Source organism: Gadus morhua, chromosome 16 (genome assembly GCF_902167405.1).
Source record: "Gadus morhua chromosome 16, gadMor3.0, whole genome shotgun sequence".
Lineage (NCBI taxonomy): Eukaryota > Metazoa > Chordata > Actinopteri > Gadiformes > Gadidae > Gadus > Gadus morhua.
Window position 1 is genome coordinate 354,823 of NC_044063.1, and position 23,061 is coordinate 377,883.

Below are 23,061 nucleotides of genomic sequence, written 5' to 3' on the forward strand. Positions count from 1 at the left end.
TCTCTCCTCTCTCTCTCTCTCTCTCTCTCTCTCGTCTCTCTCTCTCTCTCTCTCTCTCTCTCTCTCTCTCTCTCCCCCATCTGTCTCTCTCTTCTCTCTCAATCTCTCTCTCTCTCTTCTCTCTCTCTCTCTCTCTCTCTCTCTCTCTCTCTCTCTCTCTCTCTCTCCCCCATCTTTCTCTCTCTCTCTCTCTCTCTCTCTCTCTCTCTCTCTCTCTCTCTCTCTCTCTCTCTCTCTCTCTCTCTCTCTCTCACACCTACATTAGAGTTTATAGAACAATGCACACAGAATGTAAACATTTGGTGTGTTTGAGTAGAAGGTCAAATGAAGTGGGTGCAACAGACGGGGGGGTGCACAGTTTGGGGGAGGTGGGGGAGGGTGGGGGTCTGTGCACAGGACAGTCTGATGATAAGAGGAGGTGTTGAGTCTATTTCTAGATGTGAGGGAGAACACCTCTCCACAGATGGGAGGGGGGTTGTCATGCTCCATGGGGACCAGAGTGCAGCCCTCTTTGTTTGGGGCCTCTACTGTGAATGCCTTGATGTGCTTCATGAGTGGAAGGATTGTCATTTATTCCGGTTCTGTGTCAACAGCAGCTTTCAGGGCTAATTTCTAAAACATCTTCACGAGCCTGTATCCCACACACACATCACGCAGTCCTTCAGAGGTCAACAGCTGGCCTGCAGTCTGTGTGTGTGTGTGTGTGTGTGTGTGTGTGTGTGTGTGTGTGTGTGTGTGTGTGTGTGTGTGTGTGTGTGTGTGAGAGAGGAAGCGTGTTATCTACGGATGCGTGGGTTTGCCTTGAGATTCCGGGAACATACTATCCTCGATCAATTAGGCCACAAAATGAAGTAAGGCAATAGTTCCTGTGTGTAGACATGAATGTTCATGCCTGTGTGTGTGTCTATGTCTGTGTGTGTGTGTGCATGCGTGTGCATGTGTGTGTGTGTGTGTGTGTGTGTGTGTGTGTGTGTGTGTTATTGCGACTGTTCTTGCATTTGCATAAGTGTGTAACTTTGCTAAGTGCATATGGGAGTCTTTCTCTGGTTGGCTATGTTGATCGTGGTTGTATCAGTATTCTCTGTGTCTATAGAACTGTAAATATATATATATATATATATATATATATATAAAATCTATTAACAGTATATCTGTATAAACTAAATATCAGCATTTCACACACCAATGGCGACAACAGCGGTCATACTGTAGTTGTATGTACCGTAGGATGTTGTCCTGTGCATCAAACTCCCTGCTACCATTCAGAGAGGTGTAGCGTTCACATGCCTGTAGAGTGAGGGGCCGAGGGGAACCTGCTCCCGTGGGACCACAGCAGGGCTGAAAGCCGTTGGTCGAGTGTCCAACCTGGGCCTCTACTACGGAGAGGACCAGCCTCCAGTGGCACCAGACACCCAACCACAGGGCATTCTGGGACATCATTCCCATTGATTGATCGCTATGTGCACCAGCTCTGAAAGCATTACCAGAATATCTATACTGATATCATAAACACCAAACACATCCCATGGCCGTACACAAAGTCCCGTCCCCAAACACACGGGGATGCACACCAGGGCAATGCGATCCGGGGGGGGGGGGGGGGGGGGGGGGTTATAAATAGGCCCCCAGAGTGTGTGACACCCAAAACACGGATCTAAGAATCCTAGCAGCTGTCGGGGCATCAGCAGAGAGAACCCTCACGGCCAGTCACCCGAGCCCCAAGAGGCAGAGGCACAGCGACATGGGGACGTCTGATGCGTCCTATAAAAAGACAGATACTGATGTTACCAGCGGTCACTTCATGGTCCTCGTAGAGGAAAGGGCTAAACGTAACCCAGAGACCCAGTCAGACATAAGACCCTATCACCAATAGAAGCAGTCAGACATAAGACATTATCACCGATAGAAGCAGGCAGACATAAGACATTATCACCAATAGACCCAGGCAGACATAAGACATTATCATCAATAGAAGCAGTCAGACATAAGACATTATAATTCAATAGAAGCAGTCAGACATAAGACATTATAATTCAATAGAAGCAGTCAGACATAAGTCATTATCATCAATAGAAGCAGTCAGACATAAGACATTATAATTCAATAGAAGCAGTCAGACATAAGGCATTATCATTCAATAGCTCCAGTCAGACATAAGGCATTATCATTCAATAGACCAGGACAGACATAAGATAATAATTTGATAGGACATAGACCCAGTACACAAATGTATTAAGTCAAACTCCCTAACCACTAGTCTATCATCCTGCCCCTTCTTAACTGTTGATCAACTATTGTCGTATTGTAACTATTGTTCTGGCAGTATCATCCATACCTCTGTATGGGAGCTCTATCTCCTGTCTGAACCTGAAGCTCTTTTTAACTCAGTCGCGGTGCGTTCTGGATTAATACTGAGAAGCTTTCGTCAGAGGCCCCGCAGCCTGGAGGCCCCGCAGCCTGGGGGCTCCGCAGCCTGGGGGCCCCGCAGCCTGGGGGCCCCGCAGCCTGGAGGCCCCGCAGCCTGGGGCCCCCGCAGCCTGGAGGCCCCGCAGCCTGGGGGCCCCGCAGCCTGGGGTCCCCGCAGCCTGGGGCTCTGTTTGCAGCTGTCCCTGAGCGGTGCTCCCTCTCCAGGCGCCGGGCGTGTGGACGGCCTGGAGGTGTCCACGGGGAAGGTGTCCCTCCTGCAGGCCACCAACGGCTCCACGGTGCTGCTGCCCTGCACCTACTCCTCCTGCATCGGCATCCACAAGCTGTACTTCAACTGGCACTACAACGACAACGGCACCATGCTCAAGGTGCCCCCCCCCACGGCCACGCACAACCAATCCATGCAACACATGTTTCAACGTATATGCATGCATTCGTGTGTACCAAATACATACACAAATACGTACACATATACAGGTACACACTGTGTGTATGTTTATGCGTGTACATGCATTGCATTGTGTATGGAGTATGAAGTTAAGGATGTGGGTGTGTTAATGTGTGTGTGTAAATGTATGTGTGTGTGTGTGCATGTTAATGTGTGTGTGTGTGTGTGTGTGTGTTAATGTGTGTGCGTGTGTTTGTACTTGTTAATGTTTGTGTGTGTGTCTGTTAACGTGTGTGTGTGTGTGTGTGTGTGTGTGTGCGTGTGTGTGTGTGTGTGTGTGTGCGTGTTAATGTGGGTGTGTGTGTGTGGGCGTGTGTTAATATATGTGTGTGCTTGTGTGTGTGTGTGTGTATGTGTGTGTGTGTGTGTGTGTGTGTGCAGCTGTGCGAGGCGGTGATCCCCAAGGAGAACGTGGAGCCGGTGGTGGGCGTGTATCACGAGCGTGTAGAGTTCGTGGGCTCGTCCAGGAGGAATAACATCTCTATCCTGCTGTGGAACATCACATTCGAGGACAGGGGCGACTACGTCTGCTTCGCCCGCAACCCCAAGGAGAAGAACCGCAACCACAGTGCCGTCTACACACTCATCGTGGTGGATCAGCGTACGAAACACACATCTACACCCTCAGCTACACACTCATCTACACACTCAGCTACACACTCAGCTACCCACACATCTACACACACATCTACACACACATCTACACACTCAGCTACACACTCAGCTACACACTCAGCTACCCACACATCTACACACTCATCGTGGTGGACCAGCATACAAAACACACATCTACACACTCAGCTACACACAGCTACGCACTCAGCTACACACTCATCTACACACTCAGCTACCCACACATCTACACACACATCTACACACTCAGCTACACACACAGCTACACACTCATCTACACACTCAGCTACAAACTCAGCTACACACTCAGCTACCCACACATCTACACACTCAGCTACCCACACATCTACACACACATCTACACACTCAGCTACACACTCAGCTACACACTCAGCTACCCACACATCTACACACACATCTACACCCTCAGCTACACACTCATCTACACACTCAGCTACACACTCAGCTACCCACACATCTACACACACATCTACACACACATCTACACACTCAGCTACACACTCAGCTACACACTCAGCTACACACACATCTACACACACAGCTACACACTCATCGTGGTGGACCAGCATACAAAACACACATCTACACACTCAGCTACACACAGCTACGCACTCAGCTACACACTCATCTACACACTCAGCTACCCACACATCTACACACACATCTACACACTCAGCTACACACACAGCTACACACTCAGCTACACACTCAGCTACAAACTCAGCTACACACACAGCTACACACTCAGCTACACACACATCTACACACTCATCGTGGTGGATCAGCGTACGAAACATACATCTACACACTCAGCTACACACTCAGATACACACACATCTACACACACATCTACACACACATCTACACACTCATTGTGGTGAACCAGCGTCCAACACACTCACACACAGCTACACACTAATGCCGGCGCTAGTAGCAGCAAAACCAGTAGAGCGCTGTGAGCGCCGGTCGATCGCTGTGAGCGCCTGTAGAGCGCTGTGAGCGCCGGTCGATCACTGTGAGCGCCTGTAGAGCGCTGTGAGCGCCTGTAGAGCGCTGTGAGCGCCTGTAGAGCGCTGTGAGCGCCGGTCGAGCGCTGTGAGCGCCTGTCGAGCGCTGTGAGAGCGCTGTGAGCGCCGGTCGAGCGCTGTGAGCGCCTGTAGAGCGCTGTGAGCGCCTGTAGAGCGCTGTGAGCGCCTGTAGAGCGCTGTGAGCGCCTGTAGAGCGCTGTGAGCGCCTGTAGAGCGCTGTGAGCGCCGGTCGATCGCTGTGAGCGCCTGTAGAGCGCTGTGAGCGCCTGTAGAGCGCTGTGAGCGCCTGTAGAGCGCTGTGAGCGCCTGTAGAGCGCTGTGAGCGCCTGTAGAGCGCTGTGAGCGCCGGTCGATCGCTGTGAGCGCCTGTAGAGCGCTGTGAGCGCCGGTCGATCACTGTGAGCGCCTGTAGAGCGCTGTGAGCGCCTGTAGAGCGCTGTGAGCGCCTGTAGAGCGCTGTGAGCGCCGGTCGAGCGCTGTGAGCGCCTGTCGAGCGCTGTGAGAGCGCTGTGAGCGCCGGTCGAGCGCTGTGAGCGCCTGTAGAGCGCTGTGAGCGCCTGTAGAGCGCTGTGAGCGCCTGTAGAGCGCTGTGAGCGCCTGTAGAGCGCTGTGAGCGCCGGTCGATCGCTGTGAGCGCCTGTAGAGCGCTGTGAGCGCCGGTCGATCGCTGTGAGCGCCTGTAGAGCGCTGTGAGCGCTGTGAGCGCCTGTAGAGCGCTGTGAGCGCCTGTAGAGCGCTGTGAGCGCCGGTCGAGCGCTGTGAGCGCCGGTCGATCGCTGTGAGCGCCGGTCGATCGCTGTGAGCGCCTGTAGAGCGCTGTGAGCGCCTGTAGAGCGCTGTGAGCGCCTGTAGAGCGCTGTGAGCGCCTGTAGAGCGCTGTGAGCGCCTGTAGAGCGCTGTGAGCGCCTGTAGAGCGCTGTGAGAGCGCTGAGAGAGCGCTGTGAGAGCGCTGTGAGCGCCTGTAGAGCGCTGTGAGCGCCTGTAGAGCGCTGTGAGCGCCGGTCGATCGCTGTGAGCGCCTGTAGAGCGCTGTGAGCGCCTGTAGAGCGCTGTGAGCGCCGGTCGATCGCTGTGAGCGCCTGTAGAGCGCTGTGAGCGCCTGTAGAGCGCTGTGAGCGCCTGTAGAGCGCTGTGAGCGCCTGTAGAGCGCTGTGAGCGCCTGTAGAGCGCTGTGAGCGCCTGTAGAGCGCTGTGAGCGCCTGTAGAGCGCTGTGAGCGCCGGTCGATCGCTGTGAGCGCCTGTAGAGCGCTGTGAGCGCCTGTAGAGCGCTGTGAGCGCCTGTAGAGCGCTGTGAGCGCCTGTAGAGCGCTGTGAGCGCCTGTAGAGCGCTGTGAGCGCCTGTAGAGCGCTGTGAGCGCCTGTAGAGCGCTGTGAGCGCCTGTAGAGCGCTGTGAGCGCCTGTAGAGCGCTGTGAGCGCCGGTCGATCGCTGTGAGCGCCTGTAGAGCGCTGTGAGCAGGATGTCCAGAGGTAGATAACTGATTTCTAGCCAAACAAAGACCTTGAACAGGTGGAGCAATCAGAAGCCACAGGCCAAGTAACAGTGTCCAAACACATCCATTTTCTCTGTACCAGTTGTTTGAATCGTTGCTTGGATTCAGGCGCTTCTTTGAGGTAGAGCATCTTTGTTGAACCACATCTGTTAGAAACTGAAACTGGCGGCCCTCGGCCGCCATTTGGTAACAAACCTAGGGGCCGCCTAGTGTTGCACGGCACTACGACCAGCGTACGACACACACATGGAGATACACTCAGATTGAGACACACACACACGCATGGAGATACACTCAGATTGAGACACACACACACATGGAGACACACACACAGAGACACACACACACATGGAGACACAAACACACGCATGGAGACACAAACACACGCATGGAGACACACACACACACACACACACATACATGGAGAAACACACACACTACGACACACACACACACACACACACACACACACATGAAGATGAGACCTCTATGACCTTGTGACCTCTGTGTCCTCTATGACCTCTGTGACCTCTATATCATCGTGTCCTCTGTGTTCTCTTGACCTCTGTGTTCTCTATGACCTCTGTGTCCTCTGTGACCTCGGTGACCTCTGTGAGGATAATAACATCCTGTATAATATGTGCCCTGTGTGCAGTGACAGAGGTGGACACCACGCTGACCACCGTCATGGTGGCTGTGGTGGGGACCCTCCTGGGCAGTCTGCTGCTGTTCATGGTGGCCAAGGCCCTGGTGGTCAACTTCATGCCAAAGAAAGAAGACAAGAAGTAAGAATGAGCCTCCTCTTTAAACAGAGCTACATTAAAAATGATTTCATCTAAACTGAGCATTTATGGCTTATTAAATGTATGGCCGTAATTGTGTTGTATATTAGTTGTTAGTTAGTTTACTGAGAATATTTGAAATAATATCTATCTTCAAATGCATAAAATACAGTGCACATTATTAACATCAGGTCTGAGCCATTCGATTACAGAGTACATTTCAAATCGATGATCTTTTCACTTTAATCTTGAGACCATTCTAAAAGCTCATGCGGTTATAGCTGGTCTATTTCTTTAAATTTCTTAGTTCGCTTCTCTAAACATTTCATCAGCCAAAATGATTCCGTCTATCCACCGCCCCCCCTTACATCCGTCCGATCATTCATCCATCTATCTATCTGTCCATCCGTTCATCCATCCATTCCTCTATCATCTCTCCATCCATTCACCCGTTCTTCCCCGTGTCTGTGTCGCCCTCAGTAAGGACTGCCTGGTGAGCTCCACGGTGGTGGACCACACAGAGGACGCCCGGTCGGGGGCCAAAGGCTCCAAGGGGAAGGCCTGAAGCCTGGCTGTGCAGCTCCCAGCGTACAGATCCACGTCTAGGAAGCTGCTTACTAACAGACTGCTCCACGTACTCGTGGGAAATGAGGATTTTAGGGTTTTACATTTTCAGATCCACCTCCACTGTGCAGAATAGCCAACACTTAAATCCTCAAACTCAACCTTTTTTATTTGAAAACGTCTTTCATACAGAAAAACCTTTTTTACAACGGACCTTAAAATGGAGAATTAAAGTTATTTCGAACTATGCTCTAATTCTAATATGATACAATATAGTAACATTATATATAAATATGTATTCATATATCTAATAACTTTGCAAATATTGAGTTTAAATTGTGGTCTGATCAAAAGAGTGCAATGACCCATCATTGGTCACTATGGAAACAGGACCAACCAATCGCCTGCCAGAACCAATCTACTGCCGCGGTGTCAGCGATGGCTCCGCACACGCCCCCTGCCGGCGCCATGGCACCCGACCACACCCGTCGCCACGACACCCGACCACACCCGTCGCCACGACACCCGACCACACCCGTCGCAGCAACAACGTTTACAATCATATTTGATCGTTGATGAACACAGAAAAAAATGCATGTAATATAGAATTGGATGAAATCATCTGCTGAGTTTAATAATCTAATACTGAACCTAAACACTGCCGTGGGTCAGAGGACCTATACCTCCAGTGACCCCACTCTGGGTCCTGGTTTTAACTCAGAGAGACCCAGTCCTACTGGGTCTCCCCTCCACTGCCATCGGTCTATGTTTAGAGGGGTCCGCATGAGAGACCCACCAGATCCACGCGGTTCTGTTGGGTTCCCGGTCTCCCCACACACAGCCTACTGCATCGTTAGGGTAGTCATTAAGCACTTGATTAAAAGGCCGTCTGTCTGTCCGCTCTTTTCTGGTCGGCACTTTTAAAGAGGCTAAGAAGAGATTTGGAATCGTTTAAGACAATGCACACATTAAAAGATTATGTATCTATCAAAAGGTGTAACAGAACACAAATATAGGAAACAAAGTTATGAAGCTGTATTATGTAAAAATAAATGACATTTTATGCAGATTGTTCCTATTTTGCACCACTTCACTGGTGTCTCGTGGTGAAGAAACTAAAGAATGAATGTTTTCATACTCACCTTCTGAATCATATTCAGAATTTATTAACATCTTCTGAATTCATTGATATTAATATTCAGAATCAATGAATTAATTCATACAAAATAGGGTTGAGAATAAGAATAAGAATAAATCATATTAAGAATAGTCTGAGCAATGAAAAATGATCACAAGTGGGAACTTGTGTCTATGTTTTGGGCATGGTTGGTATTGTCAGTAAAAGCCTCTGGGATGAGATGGTTTGAGCTTATATACTCAAAAGATAATCATATAGCCTCCACAAGCATCTACGCCAAATGTGATACTAAAATACATTACATTGTGTGACAAAAAACGTTTTGCCCGGACATTATAATAGATTAAATAAACAGTATAATATACATACTGTTATGCTTTTAGAGCAATTCAACTATGCTAAATGTAAAATGTGGTGTATGACTTATCCACCATCATTGTCCTTGTTAGAAGCTGCTTCCCTTTGGTTTTGGTTCATGTGTGATTGTCTGATGTCATGTTGTGTTACCTTGTCGTGTTATGTTGTGTTGTCATGTTCTTTTATCATGTTGGGTTATCTTGTCCCACTGCTGCTCACTCCACAGTGTATTTTCTTTCAGTAGAAGCAATAAGCCCAGTCTCCTGATTATGCAATAACCTGTTTCATTGCACTTTATCTAGAATGTCGCTCGCTGCTGCTGAGGTTCACTACTCTCTGTCCTATGCAGAAGTCTTGTACAAGTGCATCTCGGTTGTATGAACGTATTTCCCTTGTGGTGTGACACATAGCTGTAAATCATATGTAAACCAGGCAGGGACACGTCAATGTATAACAGAAAACAAATGGTTTTACAAAGTTGGTCTTCCACTTCTGTCTGCTGAAGCCGTTGTCTGTTGAAATGCATTCTGTTATCTCCCCCTAAAGTAAAATTGTTGGTGAATGAAACCACTGCGTCTGTATCGTCTGCAGACCCTCATCCGATTTGCTGCTGCCTGGTCCGGGGCAGACATCGTGCCGAGAGAGTGTAAATCTATGATCCCAAGAGACGTTTTGCAGTGAAGCTTTCCACGAGAATAAAACAGTTGCATTGCTATAACACATCAACATACTTTGGTCTTTTTACTTAAAGCTCACCATCTTCTGCCTTTTCATGCAGCAGCAATCCAATTGGCTTCATCCGTAATGAACAAGGGCTTTTTAGCCCCGAAATTCTTATACACAATCAACGTTGTTTCTTATCCATCCGTGATGAGATTAGAACAGTTACTTCTGACAGCTGCATGCAAACCAGAGATACAAGCAGCACATCTGCACCCTGGTGGCACTGCCCGGTAAAACACTTCCCCTCGTGGCAGCAGATTGAACTCTGCCCTGTTCTAAAGCCCCCCCCTCCTAAAATAAAGTACAATAAAAGTAATCCATCACCTTGTATTGCATTTAGACTACCACTACAATTTTAGACATTAAGGGTCAGTCTGTCAGAGTGTGTGTGTATGTGTGTATGTGTGTGTGTGTGTGTGTGTGTGTGTGTGTGTGTGTGTGTGTGTGTGTGTGTGTGTGTGTGTGTGTGTGTGTGTGTGTGTGTGAGTACACCGATAAGTGTATTCCAGTCCCAGTTCCAAATCCATTAACTCGGCCTTCAGATTGAGTTCTCGTCCTGTTAAGACAGCTCACTGCCAAAGAGAGGTGCGATGACACCCAGAGTCCCCCCCTCCAGGCTGCTGGGGGCCCTAGTGAAGAGAGCCCCCCCCCCCTCCAGGCTGATGGGGGCCCTAGTGAGGAGAGCCCCCCCCCCCCCCCCCTCCAGGCTGCTGGGGGCCCTAGTGAGGAGAGCCTCCCCCCCCTCCAGGCTGCCGTGGGCCCTAGTGAGGAGAGCCCCCCCCCCCCCCCTCCAGGCTGTTCGGGGCCCTAGTGAGGAGAGCCCCCCCCCCCCCCCCCCTCCAGGCTGCTGGGGGCCCTAGTGAGGAGAGCCCCCCCCCTCCAGGCTGCTGGGGGCCCTAGTGAGGAGAGCCCCCCCCCCCCCCAGGCTGCTGGGGCCCCTAGTGAGGAGAGCCCCCCCCCCCTCCAGGCTGCTGGGGGCCCTAGTGAGGAGAGCCCCCCCCCCCTCCAGGCTGCTGGGGGCCCTAGTGAGGAGAGCCCCCCCCCCTCCAGGCTGCTGGGGGCCCTAGTGAGGAGAGCCCCCCCCCCCTCCAGGCTGCTGGGGGCCCTAGTGAGGAGACCCCCCCCCTCCAGGCTGCTGGGGGCCCTAATGAGGAGAGCCCCCCCCCCCCCCCCCCTCCAGGCTGCTGGGGGCCCTAGTGAGGAGAGCCCCCCCCCTCTAGGCTGCTGGGGGCCCTAGTGAGGAGAGCCCCCCCCCCCCCCCCCCCCTCACTCTCTCTCTCTCTCTCTCTCTTTTCTCTGTCCCTCCCTCTCTCTCTCTCTCTCGCTCTCTCGCTCTCTCGCTCACTCTGTCCCTCTGTCTGCCATCCAACCGTCTGTCCGTCTCACGATGATTTATTTGTGTCAGGGACAAGGACATCTGTCTATTAGCGAGTGACGCTGTGGTCCCTTCCCAGGCCCTTAGTCGGGGACAGGCCCCTAACTAAGATAGGGGACAGGCCCTTAACTGGGTGAGGGAAAAGCACTGAACTGGTTGGGGGACAGGCCCTTAACTAGGGTGGGGGACAGGCTCTTAGTGGGGGACAGGCCCTTAGCTAGGGTGGAGGACAGGCCCTTAGTTGGAGACAGGCCCTTAACTAGGGTTGTGGGCTGGTCCTTATCTTGGGAGACGGGCAGGCCCTTAGTGGGAGACAGGCCCTCAACTAGGGTGGGGGACAAGCACTTAGTGGGGGACAGGCACTTAACTAGTGTGGGGGACATGCCCTTAGTGGGGGACAGGGACTTAACTAGGGTCGGGGACAGGCACTTTACTTGGGTGGGGGACAGGCCTTTAACTAGGGTAGGTGAAAAGGCCCTTAAATAGGGTCTGTGACAGGTCCTTAACTCGGTGGGGGACAGGCCCTTAACTAGGTTAGGGGAACAGGCCCTTAGTGGGGAACAGGCCATTAACTGGGTGGGGGACCGGCCCTTAACTAAGGTGGGGGACAAGCCCTTAACTGGGTGTGGGACAGGTCCTTAACTGGGTGTGGGACAGGTCCTTAACTATGAGGGGTTTAAGTCTTTAACGGTGTGGGGGACAGGCCCTTAACTATGGTGGGAGACAGGCCATTAGAGGGGGACAGGCCCTTAACTGGGTGGGGGACAGGCCCTTAAATAGGGAAGGGGACAGGCCCTTAGTCTGGGACAGGCCCTTAACTAAGATGGGGGACAGGCCCTTAACTGGGTGGGGGACAGGCTCTTAACTGGGTGGGGGACAGGCCTTTAACTAAGGTGGGGGACATGCACTTAACTTGATGGGGGCAGGCCCTTAATTAGGTTTAAGGACCTTAGTTGGGGACAGACCCTTAACTAGGGTGGAGGACAGGCCCTTAATTAGGTTGAAGGAAAGGCCCCTTAGTCGGGGACAGGCCCTTAATTAGGTTGAAGGACAGGCCCTTAGTGGGGGACAGGCCCTTAACTGGGTGGGGGACAGGCCCTTACTTAGGTTTAAGGATAGGCCCTTAGTGGGGGACAGACCCTTAACTAGGGTGGAGGACAGGCCCTTAACTAGGGTGGAGGACAGGCCCTTAATTAGGTTGAAGGACAGGCCCTTAGTGGGGGACAGGCCCTTAACTGGGTGGGGGACAGGCCCTTAACTAGGGAAGGGGACAGGCCCTTAGTCTGGGACAGGCCCTTAACTAAGATGGGGACAGGCCCTTAACTGGGTGGGGGACAGGCCCTTAACTGGGTGGGGGACAGGCCTTTAACTAAGGTGGGGGACATGCACTTAACTTGGTGGGGGGCAGGCCCTTAATTAGGTTTAAGGACAGGCCGTTACTGGGGGACAGGCCCTTAATTAGGGTGGGGGAAAGGCCCTTTGTGGGGAACAGATCCTTAACTAGGGTGGGGGACAGGCCCTTAGTGGGGGACAGGCCCTTAACTAGGGTGGGAAACAGGCCCTTAACTAGGTTAGGGGACAGGCCCTTAACTAGGGTGGGGGACAGATCCTTAGTGAGGGACAGGCCCCCACTAAGTTAAGAGGCTTTCCCTTCCAATTCACATGTAAACGGCAACTACTATTAAACCAGTGTGTGGGTGTGTCTTTGTGTATGTGTGTGTGTCTGTGCGTGCGCGCGTGTGTGCGTGTGCGTGTGTGTGTGTGTGTGTGTATCTGTGCGTGTGTGTATGCGTGTGTGTGTGTCTGTGTGTGTGGCCTTGTTGTGTCTAGGACTAATGATGGAACATCTCCCAACGTGGGACTTGCAGTGCATTCCTTTCTGTTTAGCCCCAGCAGGATGTGAGTCATCTCCAGCCTGGCCATGTAGTCTCTGACAATCTCCTCTACTTGCGCTGTCCACTCCCCGGCGATATTGAATTTATGGCCGAGGTAGCTGTATGTTTCGTGGCGCGCAAAGACTCTGATTGGTACATTGTTCATTGTGAATGTTGGGATTGTGTCTGGTTTGGCATGATACCAGCGATTGCCGCCACTCCTCCTCTCGTAAAAGACAGCACATTTTGATTGTTTCACCTGTAGCCCAGACCACTCTAAAGAAGAGTCAGTCCTGGAAAGCGTGTCTTTTATAACGCCTTCGTGTCGGGAGCATACGACCACGTCGTCTGCGTACCCCTGCACGGGGTTGGGGGAGTAGGTGTTAAGGGGCGCACACTGGCACATCCACCGTATCCATCCATTGATTGCCAGCACAAAGTTCACCGCGCTCCACGGGCAGCCCGTCTTTATACCCAGTTGTGATGGGATTGGGTCCGTGAGCTGTTTGCCGCATATCACTTGGATAAAGGAATCCTTATAGACGTCTTCGACTATGTCTTTATACACCTGAGGCAGATGTATTTCTTCCAGGGATCTAAACATAATGTTGTGCGCCAGGGTTCCAAATGCGTCACGGAAATCTAAAAACACTGCGTAAAAGCGGGATGAATCGTGTTTAAAATCATCAATGCCGGTCTTAAGGCAAAAAGTATGTTCATTCTTCCCTTGCCTTTCTGTGTAGGCTTTCTGCTTTGTGGACAGAATATGTTTTCCACTAGCCACGGTAGAAAACGGGAGAGGAGGCATTTCATGAACACCTTATAAACGGTTGGGAGGAGGGATATGTCTCTCCATGTAGTCGGGTCGTCTGGGATGTTATCTTTTTTCGGTATTCTGTGAACGAGAGCCCCTTTGCATGAGTCGGGTACTCTCTTGTTCTCCAGACATACATTAAAGATTGTTGTTAGAGTCCTATATGAGTTTGTGCTTTTGAGTGTTTCATACGTGACCCCATCTACACCACTTGCTTTATAATTAGGAAAACTGTCAATTACCTTTTTCACCTCTTCTTCTGTGAAATGTGCAGTGTTTGGTAGACGCTCTGGTTCGGATGATGGTATCAGGCCGGACCAGGGTGGGGGTGACAGGGGGGCTGCAGATGACGTTTGGCCATTCCCATGGCATTTATCCTCATAGTAGGGCTGTATGTGTGCGATGTTACTGGAGCAGGGGGGCGGGGCGGGGTACTCGCTATTATTCAGAATGATTTGTATTGCATTTGTTCTTCTATTTGCCACAGATATGAAAGTTTATTGCGTTTTAATTTCCTGGAATGTCGGCTTTGTGCGGCCCCAAGAGAGGGCTGGATTATATCCCTTACAAAGCGGAGTTGTATCTCAATCTAGGAAGCGAGTGAAGCTGATGTTAATTCCCCAGGGAAAGGTTGGCCCACTGGAAGTTTCTTCAGGATGCGTGCTGTGTATTTCAAAAAAGGCTCTCCATATGATAATCCACTGAATATGCCATTCTTGCAGAATAATCCGTTGAGAAGTGATATTAATCTCGTCCACTTGCCCGGGTCTGCAGTCGAAAGGAAGTGCTGTTTTTGCTGCACTTTCTTTGTATCCAACGTCTCTCTAAACGCCCTTTCTGCCATTTGGTAATCATTCCAGTGATGTTCAGTCAATGGTCCAGAGAATGTTGAAAGTCTGTGTAGGGATTTGATATACCCATAGCGTCCAGAGTAGGGTCGTGGAGAGCCCATGCTTGTTGGTAGATCCTGCCGTTTCTCAATGCTTGTTTGTACGCACCCCTTAACGCTGACACGGCGCACATGATTAGAACAAGTTTGCAGAACATGTCAGCAACTGACAACATGAACGGCGGCAGTTACGACGGGTGAAGTTGTTTAAGTTTTTACAAAAAACAACATTGGCGTCGAGAGGTGCTTCACGCGTGACCCGGCATACTCGCGTCGCACGCGAGCACACACACACACACACACACACACACACACACACACACACACACAAACACACACACACACACAATAATAAATTTATTTGGAATGACCAATACTACAACACCATAGCATCCAAATATTAATAAAGAGCCTATTATGTCCAAAACAACACAAACACATTGCAGGTAACCACAACCAAGTGAATCAGTAGAGATACATGTATAGTTCAAGTTGCATCATGGGTAGAGATAACAGCGCCTTCTCCATACATGCAGAATGCCGATGATTGCTGACACGCCACCGTCGACCTAGAGATGACGGACACCATCGCTGTGGCCACGGCGACCCAACGACAGCCACAGCAGTCTGCAGGCCTGTGTTATTTCCACGCCCTGTATGGACCCAGATCTAGGAGGTGCCGCCCCCCGTGCAGTTTCGTGGCATCGGGAAATGCACGGGCCGGCACTCGCTAGCTGCCATGAGTGTCGGCCGTTCTGGGGGTTTGTTGTTTATCACAGACACAGGCTCTGGGCGACGGTTCCTGTGTGACACTGGGGCCCAGGTGAGCGTCCTGCCCGCTTCACGCATTGACAGAATAGGGGGCGGCCACGGCCCTGCCCTGGAGGCCGCCAACGGCAGCCCCATCCGCACCTTTGGGACTAGGACTGTTGCTTTATGTTTCGGGGGTCAGCGTTTCGGCTGGGATTTTGTCACCGCGGAGGTGTCCACACCCCTCCTTGGCGCCGATTCCCTCTGCGGCAATGGCCTATTGGTGGATGTGATGAACCGGCGCTTGATAAGTGCTGAGACTTTTAGCTCCCTTGCATGTGAGCTCAGTGGCTCGGGCACGACCAAGCTGTCGTGCGCACCCTCACCCTCCGCTGTGTTTTACCCCCTCCTCGCGGAATTCCCGGAGCTCAAGGAGCCCACGTTCTCAGCTGCCGCCACCAAGCACGGAGTAGAGCATCATATCGCGACCACTGGCCCGCCAGTCTATGCCAGGGCCCGGCGCCTCGACTCTGCTAAGCTCGCCGTTGCTAGGGAGTTTGACACCCTGGAGCGCCTTGGAATTGTCTGCCGGTCGGCCAGCCCCTGGGTTTCCCCGTTCCACATCGTCTCGAAGCCTGGCGGTGGGTGGCGTCCATGTGAGAATTACCGCCGGCTCAATGACATTACAGTACCCGACCGCTACCTGATTCCCCACATCCAGGACTTTTCTGCCCGCCAGGCCGGTGCAGTGGTTTTCTCCAAGGTGGACCTCGTTCGGGGCTATCACCAGGTGCCCGTCCAGCCGCAGGACGTCCCGAAGACGGCGCCGATCACTCCGTTTGGACTGTTTGAGTTCTTACGGATGCCGTTCAGCCTGAAGAACGCGGCCCAGGCTTTTCAGCGACTGATGGACACCGTGCTGCGGGACCTGCCATTCCTGTTTGTCTACCTGGATGACATTCTGATCGCCAGCGCCTCCACGGCAGAGCACTTGAAGCATCTGCGAACACTCTTCGAGCGGCTCAGCCAGCATGGCCTTATTGTCAATCCGGCCAAGTGCCAATTCGGCCGGATCGCCATTGACTTCCTTGGCCACCGCATCACCAAGGAGGGAGCTGTTCCCCTGCCCTCAAAGGTGGCTGCAGTGGCGGACTTCCAGCGCCCTCTCCCAGTTCGAGCCCTGCAGGAGTTTTTAGAGATGGGGATTTTTTATCACCGTTTTGTTCCCTGTGCGGCCCAGCTCATGCGGCCCCTGTATGAGGCACTCAAGGGTAAGACCGCAAAACATATCTTTGACTGGACCGCTGAGAGAGAGGCGGCCTTTCGGGACACTAAACGGGCATTGGCCGAGGCGACTATGCTGGCGCACCCTTTGCCTGCGGCGCTGATTGCCCTGACCACCGACGCTTCGGACTATGCTGTTGGTGCCGTGCATGAGCAGGTGGTGAACGGCGTCTGGCAGCCGCTGGCATTCTTCAGTCGGCAGCTCCGCCCCTGCGAACGGAAATATAGCACCTTTGATCGAGGGCCCCTCCTGCCTTTACCTCGCCATAGGCATTTCCGTTTCCTGTTTGGAGGCTCGGCCATTCTCAGTTTTCGTGGACCAAGCCATTGACGTTCGTGATGGCGGAGGTTTCGGAGCCGTGGTCTGCCCATTCAGCCAAGCACCAGCTGGCCTACATCTCGGAGTTCACAACGGACATCCCCATGTGCGGGTAAGGACAATCACGTGGCTGATTGCCTCTCCGGGCCATCGCAGGAGCTGTCCACCTGGGAATCGACTACACCAGCATGGCAAGGTGATCAGGCCTCCGACCCGGAGGTCCAGGCTCTGAGGACAGCTTGTCACAGGGCTCCGTTTGGAGGACATCAAGTACGACAACGTCGGTGCCCACACTGCCTGTGTAACGTCTCTACTGGACAGCCAAGGCCGGACGTGCCCAGGTAGTTGGAGGCGTCAGGTTTTTGATGCCGTGCACGGCCTTGCCCATCCTGGGCGGAGGACATCGCACCAGCTGATGGCCGGGAAGTTTGTCTGGCATGGCCTTAAGAAGGACATTCGGGACTGGGCTCGGGCCTGCGTGGTTTGCCAGCGCGCCAAGGTGCATCGGCATGTGACTGCTCCGCTGGCGCATTTTTTAGTTTCCCGGAGCGGCGGTTTGACCACGTGCATGTGGACCTGGTGGGGCCCCTGCCGCCCTTTAGGGAAGGGGGGCGTGAGACCCACCTGGGGGTGCGACGCGTTACTTAAGGAACGCACCTCTGGCTGTGCGGGGTTGTTCTGTGTTTGGGGAAATAAATCCTTCTCTTTATATTTCACTGGCAACCAAGTCTCCGTCCTCATTTCTATACGATCTCCTACAGTACTTTAAAAGAAATCAGAGAAACACATGTCTATATACAGGTCAAAGCAACAACCCACTTCCAGAAACACAATGCTTTTTAAAAGATCATCAACAACAACAATGTCAGGAGTATTTGGAGAGTCTCTAAGAACACCTTCCAGGGAGTTCTAAACCAGTTAATTTGAATCTTTTCGTTATAGGTATTGTGCTTAGTCCATGTACTTTGCCATAGTTCATTCGCTCTGTCAACAATGCGATCGTGACAGGCAATGTATAGTCCTAGATAGAGTGGCTGTAGGGTGTATGGACCTTGTTATGAAGCGTGTTATGATGATTTATATGGTTATATGGCTGCAGCGGACTTGTTAAAGCATTCCTTCCGAGCATGAGGTCTGACTCACGTCATGGCGGTCCAGACGCGGTTAGTTGTCTGGTAGCCCAGAGGATTGTGGTCATTCCTACGAGGGGGTGGGTTTGGAGCGAGTCTTTGGCCCCGTCCACAGACCTTCTTCATGCCTTTCACCAGCGTCAGGACCCATGGTCGTGACCCGTGCGGAGATCACGCAGGGGTCAGCAACCTTTTCAACATGCAGTGCCGGTTTGATATTTTCTCGTTAATGAGTGCAACAATATATTGAATATTAAGCTGAATTATGACACAGCGACCAAAAACATTTCCAGAAGACCTGGAATTGTATTATTTCAATTTAGTCAATCATGCATCAACATTTGAAAAGATTTTTTTTTTGTTATATTTGCAACATTGGCTTACAAATTATAATTGCATAGCCTATATCCCATCTTAAAACACCACATTCAGAAACTCATTCAAAAACATATTTGCACTGTGAGAAGAATATATGAGAATGTTGGAACCATCCACGTCAATATCTTTTTTTTTTTAATATATATATTTTTTTTATTTTACATAATGAACAACAAAGATAACATACAGGAAAGAAAAAACAAAAACAAAACAAAGACAAAAAACAAAACATGAATGAAAGTTCATGAATACATTCATGAGTCACCCCAACTACACTTTGCTTCCCAGGATATGACCTATGACCTTTTATGACAGGCTAGGAGTCATTGCGATGGTTCCATTATACATTTTTGTTCGATTGTTCGTTGTTTCAACTCCCCCTTGCGCATCTTGGCGGAGAAAATGAATATGTTTCTGCCGGCGACCCGCCGCCCACTCTCGCGGGAGTCTCGGGTCTCGCGAAGTAACGAATTGCTTGGCGGCACAGACCCCCAAACACGGAACCGGCTCGATATAAACACAAGTAACTAAGGGATTGTTACATTCATCATAGATCAGCCGACTAAAAAGAGACAGAGAAACCCAATGTCGGAGGAACAGAAGAAGAGAAAGGGGAGACTGACCGACAGAGAGGCCAGACACGAGTAAACGTTGGGCAAGCTTTTCAGGAATAGCGTGAACTGAAAGAAAAAGAAGACTGCAAATCAGACGCCGACTCGGCCGTGTTGCTTTTGAAATTGAGAGTACCCTTGGGTGAACTTTGTCTTCGTGGTATTCTTGATGTTGATAGTCTCTGTACAAATGTGTTTGCACAACCATTTTGTTGTGAGCCCTGTAAAAATTGTTTTCTCGACCGTTTTGTTGTGAGCCCTGTATGTTTCTAGCTTGCTTGGTTGCAGCCATATAAACACCTTTGTTTCCATTGGTGTTTTGCTGTTCGTCTGTCTCGTCCCCCAGATACAGACTGAATCCCCGAATCCAGGTTCTTGTTTATATAGATTATTATGTTGGCCAACACTCTCACACTGATTGTTCTGTTCAACCTAAGATAAAACAATTATAATCAAGGATATAAATTCTCCCCGTCAACTATAAAAAGGATGGCTTTATGTTTATTGCAATACAAATACACCATTTTAAAAATGTATAACCTTGCCTACACTTTATGAAGATTTACTTCGGACATGGCTCCATGCATTCGCCGGCTTCTTTGAAAACAAATGCACATGGCTCGCGTAGAAGTGCATGGGGAAGGGTCGTCAACGAGTTGTTACGACAGTGTTGTAAAATATCTACTACGAAGCTGTAGGGGGCGCTGTGTAGAGAAATGTGCGTGCCAAAACCAAGAAACCAGCGAAGAAATTCCCGAAGTTGCATAGTGGGCCTTTAATTTCTCTGAACCATCTCTGGGGGACTTCTAATGGGATGGCGGTAAACAGAGAAGCTAATCGTGGGAGCACATTCATTTTGAGCACTTCTGCCCTCCCCCATAGTGACAAAGGTAGGTTTGTCCATCTGTTCAAATCGTCCCTCACAGTTTTCAATAATTTAGGGCCATTTAACTCAAAAATGTTATCAATCGGGGATGTAATATTTACACCAAGATATCGCATACCATCGGTTTTCCAAACAATAGGTGTTGAACTCAAATGACCTGAGTGTGTGAGACGATTCAGGGCGATGGCCTCGCTCTTTTACCAGTTGATCTTGTAACCACTAAACACACCAAAATCACTGATTAGTTTAAGCAGATTGGGCACAGAAAGAGCAGGTCTAGACAATGTCAATAAAATGTCATCCGCGTAGAGATTAGCTTTAAAGTCATAATTAAAAAGTTTGATACCTGTTATACTCTGATTTTCCCTGATAGCACAGGCAAGAGGCTCAAGTGCTAGAGTGAAGATAACTGGGGAGGCTGGGCAGCCTTGTCTGGTGGATCTAAAAAGGTGAAAAGGGGGTGAGATTAAACCATTGGTTTTGACACATGCGACCGGATTGTGGTAGAGGGCCTTAATCCATTGTATGCATACTGGTCCAAAGCCATACTTAGTCAGAATATGGAACAGATAAGACCACTCTATCCGGTCGAATGCTTTCTCAGCATCAAGAGAAATTGCAACTGCAGGATGTTGAAGAGATGCAGCCTCTGACATTACATGGAACAGTCTTCGCATATTATGGGCAGAATAACGACCAGCAATAAAACCAACTTGGTCCAGATGGATTAATGATGAGATGACTTTCTCCAGACGCATTGCAAGAGTTTTAGCGAAGATTTTATAATCGTTATTTAACAAACTTAGGGGGCGGAAATTGTCCATTTTCGTGTGATCTTTGCCCGGCTTTGGCGATAGCGAGATAACAGCCATATTCATACTTTGGGGCGTGGATTGAGTTGCAATAATATCCCTGTACAACAAGGTCAAGAATGGAGATAATACTTCCTGAAAACACTTATAGAAATCAACACTAAACCCATCTTGACCTGGAGCTTTACCAGCAGCAAGAGCCTTAATGGCTGCCTTAACCTTCAGTTCCTGGACATGTTTTTCCAGATATGTCCTATCGTCCTCTTTCAACTGGGGGAGAGGTGCACTTCTAAGAAAGTCATCAATCGTATCAGGATTAAATCTACATTCTGATTCATACAACTTTGAGTAATATTCTTGGAATGCCTGGTTTAATTCTTTCTGCTCACATACTAAAGATCCATTCTGGTCATCTATAGCCGTTATGGATGAGTTACTCTCAATTTGTTTTAATCTTAGTGCGAGCATTCTGCCAGCTTTGTCGCCTGTTTCAAAATGTTTCCTCTTCAGTTTATATAATGCAGTAGAGGTTTCTTCATGTATAATTTACTGTAGCTCTGTTCTCGTGAGTAACACCATTGTTTTTAATTTCTGATCATTAGGATCTCTCATATGCTGCATTTCCAGGTTCTTTAGCTCTAACATCAATTCATTTTTTCTTTGACTTCTTTCTCTGCGTTTTGCAGAGTTATAACTAATACACCAACCTCTAAATGTGGCTTTAATAGCCTCCCAAACTGTCTGAACAGATACAACAGAGTTCATATTCATCTAAAAAAAATCAGATATTCTTACATTAATCATAGCAACGAATTTCTTGTCCCATAGAAGCATGTTATTAAACTTCCATTGTTTTGTTTTATGCACATTAAAGCAAGGTGAAAATGTAACAGAGATGGGAGCATGATCTGAGATTAAGATGGTGTGAATCTCTGAATTTATCACATTTTCTGTTATTGAATTTGACAGGAGCAGGTAATCTATTCTAGAGTACGAATTATGTACTTTAGAATAAAACGTATATTCACGAAAGTGGGTTTACACATCGCCAAACATCAGTTACCCCCAACAACCTTTGAAGCTCATCTAAAGCAGTGGAGAGGGCAGCATCTGTCGGTAGGGGGCGACTTGAATGATCTAACGGTGGATTATTTACCAGATTCATATCCCCACCAACAATAGGATCCCCCACAAACTTTGATGCAAGAAGAGCTAACTTTGAAAGGAACTCAACTTGCCCAGAATTAGGGGCATAGATGTTTATGAGTGTAATTTTTTTGTGTTGAAGAATACCAGATACTATGATATACCTGCCACTGTTATCCACAATCACATCAGTATGATGAAAAGATATTTTTTTTGATATCAGAATACTTGTGCCTCTTGATGCTCCATTCCCTGGCGCAGAGAATACCTGGCCAACCCATCTTTGCCTTAATTTTAACGATTCATTTTCATTCAAATGGGTCTCCTGTAGCATAGCTACATCACATGAGAGAGACTTCAGATGTGAAATTATTTTATAACGTTTAACTTTATTAGAGACTCCATTAATATTCCAACTGACAACCCTTATGGCAGGCACGTCAATATCTTTAAGACATGTACAGCTTTGCATAACCATGTGAAGGCAATGCATATAGGCCACTTGCAACAATAGCCTATTGTGGCGAGCAGTGCGGGAAGGGCGAGACGGGAGCCCAGGTTAAGCGATGAAGCAACTCTCGTGCCCCATACACCGCACGACTACGAGAGCAGCCTTTATTTAACCCGACACCCAACACACAGCGCAACGCACAACCAACCAACAGACATGTAATTGTCGGTAACGGTGGCGGCAACACTACACACAACAAGTAAACACTCAACAACACACAACTACATTCTACCGACCACCACCCCAAACCCGTTAACCCCAACACATAAAGACAATAAAACCCCTTTCCCCAACCGGCATCTCGGATCCCCAGAATCCCCGGCGCGACCCCCGTAGGGGACGCCACAAAGCCCCCACCTTAGGGGTCAGACGTCCCAACGACCCCAACCCCCATTGCACAGTCCCGAGTGTTCAGGGGGCCGGCGCCGCCGCCTTGGCCCCTGCCCTGGCGGGGCGGCCCCGTTGCGGTGCAGCCTCCCTCCCTGGTTGGGACGCCCGTCTCTAACTGTCCGCAGAGGACCTGGGGGTGTGGTCGGGGACCACCTCTATCGGGGCCCCCACCAGTTTCTGCCGTAGGGGGGCGCTGGAGGGCCGTTCGGGGACCCCATCCTCCGCCCTCCGCCGTCTGGCCCGTCGCCGGCCACGCCGGCAGTTGGGATGGGCTGGAC

General features: G+C 50.1%; 1 protein-coding gene across 1 annotated transcript; it reads left to right on the forward strand.

Moving 5' to 3' along the window:
* Window positions 1-2,631: 2,631 nt before the first annotated feature.
* On the forward strand, window positions 2,632-9,621 carry LOC115528892 (sodium channel subunit beta-4; the record flags this gene model as incomplete). The annotated part of the gene is given in 4 exon segments (XM_030337281.1): window positions 2,632-2,795; window positions 3,257-3,476; window positions 6,706-6,835; window positions 7,313-9,621. Coding segments are annotated over 4 exon segments (599 nt in total), but the record flags the coding sequence as incomplete, so codon positions are not given.
* Window positions 9,622-23,061: the final 13,440 nt, after the last annotated feature.